Here is a 9459-nt window from a genome sequence, read left to right on the forward strand (position 1 = left end):
ATTATTTCGAGCACAACCCTTCAGCGCAGGGCATGATAACTCTTTCACTCTATTTTCTGGCACCCACAATTTAATCCAACAATTCATAAGGTCTGTTGTGCATACGTTTGACTATTAAACAGCAAGGTATTTTATTATGCATTTGTAAAGTGTGGTAATTTAAATTGCATCAGAAAGAGAAAAGGTGCAGCGGCAGTTCTGCCCCTTTTTTGTATCTGTATTCAAAAACCTTCAAAATCAAGGACAAAAGGGGGAGGAGAGAGAGAACAGAATTTTAGAAAGAATCCACAGTCATATTCCACAGACACAGAGACCCACACTGTTACTAGGCAGAACGCACAAGGGAACCAAAGACAAGCAAACCAAAGCAAACACATCAAAAGCTGAAAGTTAATGAAATAAGCCAGCAACTTTGAAACAAGAGGTGGGAAAAAGTAACTTCCTCAAAGCTCCATAAACACTCATGCATCTGAAATTTTAAGAGGTTTTTACTATTCATTTCTGTTTTTTAGATGAAAAGGGATGGGCTCTCAGGGAGTGGGGTGGGGAAATGCAGGTTCTATTTTCAAATACCAAATCTGAATGAGAAAAAAGGAATAGTAATAATCACCTGGGATGAAACTACAAGTTTAGAACCATTGAAAAAGTACCTGAAATGGTTGCTGCTGGGATGAAAAAGCAGCAGAAACATTTGGAGGAAGCTGGGTTGCTATAGCAACAGGAGTACCAGTCTGACCATCCTTTCCTGTCACAACCTTTACCTGAGAGAAGATATTTTGGGGGAAAACAAAAAGGGAAATCATTTTCTTTTCTTCTGGTTTTAAAAAATCTGATCAACACACTCCACTTTGCATTGCATTGATGGTTCCTCACTGAAGAGGGGATTTTAAGAAAAGGCCCATAGGTGTGATGGGACTTGAACCCACTTTTTTTAAGAAAAAAGAGAAGAAATAAGATGTTCTGCTTTGTCTTTATAGACAGCAGAATGGGGCGAGGCACAGGCTACTTGCGACCACTCGCCACCTAAAGTCTCCACTGAAATTTAGAATAGGCAAATAACATGGGTTAACTTGAGATATTGGCTTTCTAACAGACAACAAAATTAGCATGACAGACAGTTCACACTCAGAAGAGCCCCAACATTTATTAAGCAATGAGCATAGCCTGCATTCTCTCCCCTCCTCGCAGCCTCCCCCAAACTCCCATAATAATCAGCCCACCCAGGCAAGGGATGAAGTTGCATTGCTTTAGCAGAAGGTGATAAAAGGAAGGGGGAATAAGAGTGAGGAAATGCACAAAATACAAAGAGAAGGAGGTACCCCCAAAGTGCCTTGTTTTTCAAAAGAAAATGTAACATTGTCAATGTTCCTGGAAGTTTATTGTTTCTTCAAACGTCTTCCATTAAGTCCATTTTATTTTTTACAAAGGGGGGAAAAGGTTTTCTTAAATTGAGTGTTAAATAGGGATACCTGCAAAACTGTTATAAATTTAAGTGAAAGGCTTTAAACATCCATTTATGTCACACAGGACCGGTTAAGCAGGTATAAATCATTTTGACCATTCAAAAAGTAAAGGGGTGGGAAATGATACACTGTTGGGGGGGGATATAGGTTAAAATCAGTCTCCTTAAAAATTATTGTCTATAGAAAGGAATGTACTTTATCAAAATTTAAGAAGTGATACATTTGATTTTATGTGCCATGCCACCAGGCCTACTCAGATGAACTTAAATGCCTTTACTCAACCTTTATAATGAATTTTGGAAAGACTTTCTGAAGAATAACTATTTTGAAAATTAGGAGCATCTGTCTTCATAGCAAAAGTTTGAAACCAAAGGGATGCACACCACCAATGAGATAGCTTTTTGCTGCATTTTTCATTAGAATTGATTCTGCAGGAAAACATACCGTATTTGATTTTGTTTGACAAGCAAGAGTTGATTCCACATTTAGTGTTCTGAGTATTCATCATGCCTGACAAGCACTTCTGTAAAACTTAGAAACACTGGTCCAAAGTAGTATCACTTTGATTATAAATTGTAGAGGTTCAGCCATGTTGAGGTCCTCTACTGTCAAGCAGTACATAAATTTTATGAATTAAATAAGCATAGTTGTACTCAGTACTATTTTTCTAGAAAAAGAGGTGCCAAAGCTCACCATGAACACCTCCTTCATTAAAATGGCAATGACGCCCACCTGAGAGGTACTGGAACGGAGTTTGAGTGAGTTCTGGCTGGAAAAAGCCCTGGTTGTACGTACTATTTTTTCAAGCTTGAGCTGGTTATATTTAATAATGAGTTCTTGAATTTTAAGAACTCTCAAGCATTTCAAGCTCCTGAAGGAGGAGTGTCTTACTCTGAAACCCCTTGAGGAGTTTTATGTCAAGTGCCTGTTGTCCTTTTTGTTCTGTTTTTTATTTGTTGTCCTTTTCGTTTTGTTGATTATGTCACTTTTCAGTAAAATGAATTTCAAATTGATGTTCACCTGCTTTCCACTCTATAGTTTTGTGAGACCACACAGCCCCCACCATTTTGATGGAAGCAAATAGGTCATTAGAGTACTAACAACTGCCATTAATTAGGTAATCAAGATAGTATTGAAAATGTCAACATATTTACAATACTAAATTGGAAGAAGAGACTGGCTCTTTGGAAATGGTAGTTTGCAAGTCAGCAACTATACATCCTTCACCTATTACAAGGTCTCAGTCCTGAAATTGTTTCAGAGGTATTCCCTGCATATAAGCCTCACTCATGACATTGCAAGCTCCCATTATGTGAGTGACCAATTTGTTCCAAACTGGGGGATTAAAAGGCCTCCAACTCTTCACAAAAGGAAACACTTTGGAGATCTCATCACATAAAGAGTCACCTATTGAACTTCCAGTGCCTACTGAAGGCTTTTTTTATCCCAGCAGGCATTTTATATGAAGTTTGATTTTATAATTTTAACTTATTTTTATTCTTTGCATTGTTTCTTTGCAAACCAGTTAGAGACTATTGTAGTTAAGTGGTAAATAAATTATTTAAATTAACAAATAAACACATTATTTGGAAGTTTAAAGTAGGTAAACATCGCCTTTAGAATCAATAGTATCATAAATTGGAATACCCCCTTTGAAATATGGGACCTCCAGAAATCCTGTTTATACCTGAGTTTTACCGGTAAACATTTGTATAAGTATTAGACAATTTACTGCTAAGCTTGCAAAACCATTCAAGTTGCAAATCTCAATGGAATTGACTTCTGAGTATGCATGTATAAGACTGCATTGTTAATTTGCTTTTTATAAAAAAAGACACAGACTTTAGGCTTGACAGTTTTTGCAAGATAACAACAGAAAGTGGTGTCTGCGCCAGATAGTTACAGATAATGAAGAGTTTAAATTTCTTTTGGAATGCACTTTTTTTAATGTAGCAAAATTAGACACATGGATCAGGATCCCAGTAGCTGCTTACAGCTTTCTTTCACCAGGGCTGATTATAAAAAACAAACAAACCATTTTTCAACAGCAGACACCAGAGCCTGCTTGAGAAGTTCAGTTTCAAACTCTGCTATGCAGCAAGAGAGGAGGAAGTTATTTGATAAACATAGCCCCAGAGTGTATTATTTGCTAATGTGGAACGAGCTATAGGGTTCTTTGTATCCAGGCCTTTATCATTATTTTGCACTACAGTGATACTTGGAGAAATTGGTGGAGCCCTAAATTAAGCCTGCTTCAAGTTTTCACTTGATGTTATTACAAAATCATGGCTGTAATCCTATGCACGCTTACCTGGGTGTAAGCCCCAATTAACATAGTGGGACTTGCTTCTGAGTAACCACACACTGGATAAACCACAAATTACATAACTGAACCTTCTTTTAACTGACAGCTAAGCTTGCCATTTTAGCTGAGTACCAGTAAACCTACTGTGCAAATTTATACTCAAGTTTAAGGTTCCTGTGTGAGCATGACTGGTGAGAAAGCAAGCAAACAGAAAACAGAAAAATGCCCTACAACTTCTGCTTCCATGTTAAACCAGCTTTTCTGACACTTTGGTTACAACTAGAAAATATTTATAATATATAAAGTGACAATTCCCTAAGGGGTTTCCGAAGGATTCTGCCCTTATTTTTGTAACACTGCAAGCCAGCACATCATAACTTTGTATCATTTTCATATGTGTACCCTGAGCTTGCTCTAAAAAGTTGAGGGCAACATTGCATAGGAATTTTCTCCATTTCCCTCACTTTCTAATTTTATCATAACAACACTGCAAGACAAGTTAAGCTGAGAGATGGCTACTTGTCTGGAGTCACCAACTGGATTTCATGGCTAAAGTAAGAACAGGACTTGAACTCGCATCTTCCTGATCAAAGAGGAACATTCTACCTACTACACCATAACCAATCTATGAACAAAACCACAAATAAGGTCAAATAGAATTACAAATAACAGCTAAATTTAAGATCCTAAACCTAAGTCCAGCAAATCTGTTTGCAACATCAAAACACCAAACCTTAAAGACGAATGCTGCAGGATATGCTGCGCTACCTACTGGCCTAATAAATCTTGCAACCCAATCATGCTTCGTACTCCAAAGCAAATCTAACTGATTTCAAATGTACTGAGTTCAAAGTATGCATGCCACATACTGCTGAAGTAAAAATCAAATAACTGGTATAAATAATTCTAGGCTTCAGTAGGTTTCTAAATTATTGGAACAGCAAGTTCCTACCTCGTCATTGATAACCTCAGATTGTTCCTCTTCCTCCTCTTCCTCCAAATCCAAGTCATTCTGCCTGAGGTATGCTTGCAACGCCGCACAAGGCTTCTTCTTGAAAGCTAAGAAATCCATCATATTTCCATGCAGGTGTTGCAGGAAAAACAACTCAATCAAATACTCTTTGAAAGCGTCTTTCAACACCTCCATTTCCTTGAGGTGGTGGTCCAAACATTGCTTTCTCAGCTGAGCGGTTTCTTGAGTGGCTGGGGGGATCTCCTCCAGTTTCTTTGTTTTTTTCACCACAGCACTTACTGAAGGAGTAAGAGGGAGGCTTGTCAGCCCCTGTGGCATGCTGGCCCGGGAAGGGCTTGTGGGAGGTGGCGGCGATGTCATTCCAAAAGCAGAAGCTCCTCCAACCCCGGCTATCAGCCCACTAGAAGTCCGGTCATATCCCAGGGATCTGCTCAACTGCTGACCTTGGAGAACCTGCTGCTGTTGCTGCATGCCTTGGATGATGTTGCTGATATGAGGTGGCAGGTTATTTGTTGCAATATGACCAGGGCTAGGTAAAGGTTGGATATTTGCTCCACTAGCGACGGGACTTTGTGGTCCAAGGTGGTGTATGGTGCCACCGGTTTGCGAGTGGGGCTGCGACAGCCTACGTTCTCGAACCGCAGCAGGTGCTCCGGAAGATGAAAGCTGCACCTGAGCTGTGGTGCCTTGAGATATCTGGGTGATGCCGGAGCCTTCCTGATATACAAAGTGCCCGCCATTTGAAGGGCTCAAACTAATCTGTCTCACGAGAACGCTCGCATCAACAAAGCCTCGTGTCGGGCTCTGGCTGCACATCCCCAAGCCAGGCCCTGGAGTGCCCGCCCGAACATTTGATATGGACTGCACTGGCATAGAGCTGGGCTGCGTGGGGCTCTGAGACTGAGCCTGTGGCGGCAACGGCGAAGTAACTTGAATGTAGGAGGGGGACCCATGCTCAAACCTCCTTTGCTGAGGGCTGAACTGGAAACTCGGGGAGGTCGGACTCGGGATCGGCAACGGAGTAAGTGTGATCTGCTGGTTTCCTGTCGCAACCGGTCCAACATTCTGCAGGGTAATGTTCACATTCTGCCCAGCGACTGGGCTTCTGCTCATTATAAACTGCTGGATTTGGTAACTGGGAGACTGTGGTGCTGATGGGCTTGCTGAAGGAGCAAAGGAAGGTGCTGGGGACTGGGGCAGGTTCGCCTGTTGGTCTTCACCCTCGCTGCCAGTGAAGGAGCGGGACCTTTGGAGCTGGCGTTGGGCATTTTGAGGACCATTGCCATGGTGCATTATCGCCTTTTTAATGTTCTCAATGTCTAAAGGGAAATTTAGAAAAGTTCATTAAGCAACATAGTAAAGACAGCATTCCCCCAGTGTTTTGTCAGGCTTGTCTTTCCACTCCCTTTGTGCCCTCAACCACTTTTGAAATTAAATGATTGTGAGGGGTTTTTAAAGATTTCCCCGAGTTTCCAGTCCAGGCTTTTTTATGTTACCCTGGAAAATGCACGTATGTACCTTGATGGAACTATAGAAATAAATGTATTTAATTTATTTCCAACTTTTCCAAATTATTTAAACAGATGAGCTCCAGTTGACTGCTACTAGATCTATTACCACTAGTTGCACCTTTCAAGTATAAGACAAGAAAGCAAAGGTTAATATTCTCCTGGATAGTACTGCATACTCTGTTAAATGTTTTATGCTGAACCACAATAGAAGGATTAAAATTGTTTTCTGCAGTTACTGTCTCGTTTTTATGATGTGAAACATAAATAGAAGCATGAAATGGCATCTTAAAGCCAAACACATTTATTATGACTTTCACGTCTGTGGACACTATGATGCACGAAGTCTTATTCAAGTTGCTAATAACTTGGGTGTAGGAACTGCCACCGTTAATGTGCTTATTCAGCATTTTATTTCTCTCTAACCTCTTTCTACAATCTTTCCCCGCTTCAACTCAGGGCAGCGCCTCACACATTTGAAGGACAGGACTCTAGCAGACCTTGAAAGCTTATGTCATAATACATCTGTTATTGTTTTGTTGTTTTGCTACTTCACAGGGTTGTTGTGGGTGTTTTTAAAAAGTGGGAGAGGGAGAAACACATTCACTTGCTTCTGAATAATAGCAGCAGGTTCCCAAAGCACTAATAAAAATTAAAATTCTTAAATATTTAATTAATAAGTTATTTCCAGGTGGCAGCTCTGCAGCTTTTGAACTCCCTTCTAGTTAACATTTGTGTGGCCCCTTTAGTTCTAGTATTCAGGAAAGCCTTAAAAATCTCATGCTTCTGATACAGAAGACTGTAGTCTACAAAAGCTTGTGCCATAATAAATTTGGCCACCTTTAAGGAGCCACAAGATTCTTTGTAGGTTTTTGCTGAAACAAACTTAAAATAAATTTTACTGTAGGAGTTAAAACCTTATTTTTGCTAATTTTCTTTCCTTAAGGAAAAAAAGAATTGGTGTCTTAATCCAGTACAGTATCTTTTTCTCTGCACCCAGTAGCACTTTCACAAGTCTATCCAGACATGTAATTTAATTACTTACATTTGTTTTAAACATTTTACAAATTAAATCTGAATTTTAAAATTCCAGGCATACTTTTTTTGGTGGAGTTTAGTTGTATTTTATCGACAATTTTATTATGCATAGCACTTAAAAGATCTATTTGATTAAGCAGTTCATGATCCTTTTAAAATGAATCACATAAATCTGGACTCTTGTCTGAATGGTTCTATTATTTCTCCAAGTCATTGTGTAAGGGTTTGGCTGTGAGAAGCGAATGATCGATGACACCCAAAGCAACAGCTCTCTACGCCCATAACATATCAATATTAACAACAATACAAAAAAAATAGGCATAGAAACACAAGAAAATTCCTTAAACAAGCCAGACAATTGGGTCCATCTAGCTTGGTACAGCTACAGCAGCACCTCTCAACCTTGGGGTGCTGTTGGACTACAACTCCCATCATCCCTGACTATCGGTCCTGCTAACCAGGGATGATGGGTGTCGTAGTCCAACAACACCCTAGCCTTGAGAAAGGCTGTTCTACAGTGTGATGTGGTGACAGGGGGTTAAATGAGAACCATGTGTGGCACCTTGAGCTCCTTGGAGAGAGAGAAACGGGGCATAAATGCAATAAACCAGGCACCCCAAACTCTGCCCTCCCGATGTTTTGGGACAACAATTCCCACCATCCCTGACCACTGGTCCAGTTAGCTAGGGATGATGCGAGTTGTAGTCCGAAAACATCTGGTGGGCCGAGTTTGCGGGTACCTACAATAAAAAAAAAAACACAAATGCAATGACTGGCTCTGCAGTGTTTCAATTTGACTCCTCTCCTGTACCTGGCCTGATCCTGGGACACCCTGCGTGCAAAGCGGATGCCCTAAACCGCAGCCACGGACCGGCACAACCCTTCCCTCCCTACCACTGTTGAGACCAGGATGCTGGGGATACAGGGGCCGCTGGCCCGATCCGGCAGAGCGAACAAAGTCCCGTCACCCTGTCGCGGAAGCGCCCGAGTAACCCACCCGGCAGAAAAAGCTCTCCCTTGGGAGCCTGGAGCGGCGTTTGCGTTCTCTTGCCGGCGGGACCGGCCCTTCTTGGCCCTTCCCGGCGCCCGTTAACTCCCTCAGGCGCGCGCGAGAGGAGAAAGGGGGGGGGGGAGGTCCGAGTTCGAGGCCTGGCTCGGTTCTCGGGCCGGGCCTAGAGCGGCCTAGGCACCTTGGTCCTCACACACAAGCCGCCAAGACCTCCCGGGACCGGCCGGCTCTACCTTGTCTCTCCGGCGAGGCGTCAACCCGCTGCGCTCCAGTCAAGGCGCCTCCCCAACTCGTCCCTCCCGCTCCGAGCCGGGCCCTGCTTCTGCCATCCGCCTCCTGACAGGAAACTGGCGGGGGGAGAGGAGGAGGAAACAAAAAGAGAGAGAGAGACGCATGCGCATCAGCTGGTTGTACGGGCGCCGGTTAGGGTCAATTCGTGAGACGTCGCGCCGGTCAACCCGGGTAAATGCGCTTACTCCAGCCTCACCCCAACCTCGCCCACCCGCCCAGCTCCACTAGTTGGCTTCGGGTTGGAGAAATGCGCATGCGAATAGAGGCTCCGCCCAGCGTGAACGTAAAGTACGTTCTCTAGGCGCGGGAAAGGGACGGCCCTGACGGCGCATGTGCCAAAGTGTGACAGAAAAGGAGGGAGGGAGGGGGAAAGAGGAAGAGAAAGAATCTGAATTGGTACATGCGCACTGGTTGTTTTCTGCATAATTTTAGACTCGGGTTAAAAAATTAAATAGCCATTTTAAAAAATCTGCTATAATTCCTGATTGTAAAATCAAGCAGTAAATGCCAGCAATTTTTAAGAGTGCGATGTGCACCACTTCAATCAAATACAATAGATAATAATCCATAATAAGCATCCAACTTGAAAGAACATTGAAAACCGATGAATAAATCCACTAAAAGAAATGGGGAGAATAATAAATTCTCAATTATTTTTATTTATTGGATTTATTCATCTTTCTTTTTTACTGTGATAACCCAAAGCCACCCAGAGTGGCTGGGGAAACCCAGCCAGATAGGCGGGGTATAAATAATATTTTTTTATCATTATTATATTATAATTCAAAACCGGCATCGAAGAAAAACAAAGAAAAATCTGAAAGGCAATCCTTTAAAAAACGAGGCAAGATTGAAACTTCCCAGCCACTCAA

The 9459-nt window shown here is 42.0% G+C and overlaps 1 protein-coding gene across 50 annotated transcripts in view; it reads right to left on the reverse strand.

Moving 5' to 3' along the window:
- EP400 (E1A binding protein p400) overlaps positions 1-8809 on the reverse strand; it is a 74537-nt gene extending 65728 nt beyond the window's left edge. For 40 of the 50 annotated variants that reach the window (XM_083716669.1, XM_083716686.1, XM_083716684.1 and 37 more), the window contains exons 1-3: positions 8530-8664; positions 4721-6060; positions 651-761 (exon numbers count right to left, since the gene is read on the reverse strand). In XM_083716669.1, coding sequence (XP_083572795.1) covers positions 651-761; positions 4721-6034 — 1425 coding nt within the window. In that variant the 5' untranslated portion in view covers positions 6035-6060; positions 8530-8664. Of the gene's footprint in view, positions 1-650; positions 762-4720; positions 6061-8529 lie in introns of all 50 variants that reach the window. The other 10 variants (XM_083716688.1, XM_083716682.1, XM_083716678.1 and 7 more) reach the window with 2 other exon arrangements.
- Positions 8810-9459: the final 650 nt, after the last annotated feature.

Source organism: Podarcis gaigeae, assembly GCF_964106915.1.
Source record: "Podarcis gaigeae genome assembly, chromosome: 16".
In the NCBI taxonomy this organism is placed as follows: domain Eukaryota; kingdom Metazoa; phylum Chordata; class Lepidosauria; order Squamata; family Lacertidae; genus Podarcis; species Podarcis gaigeae.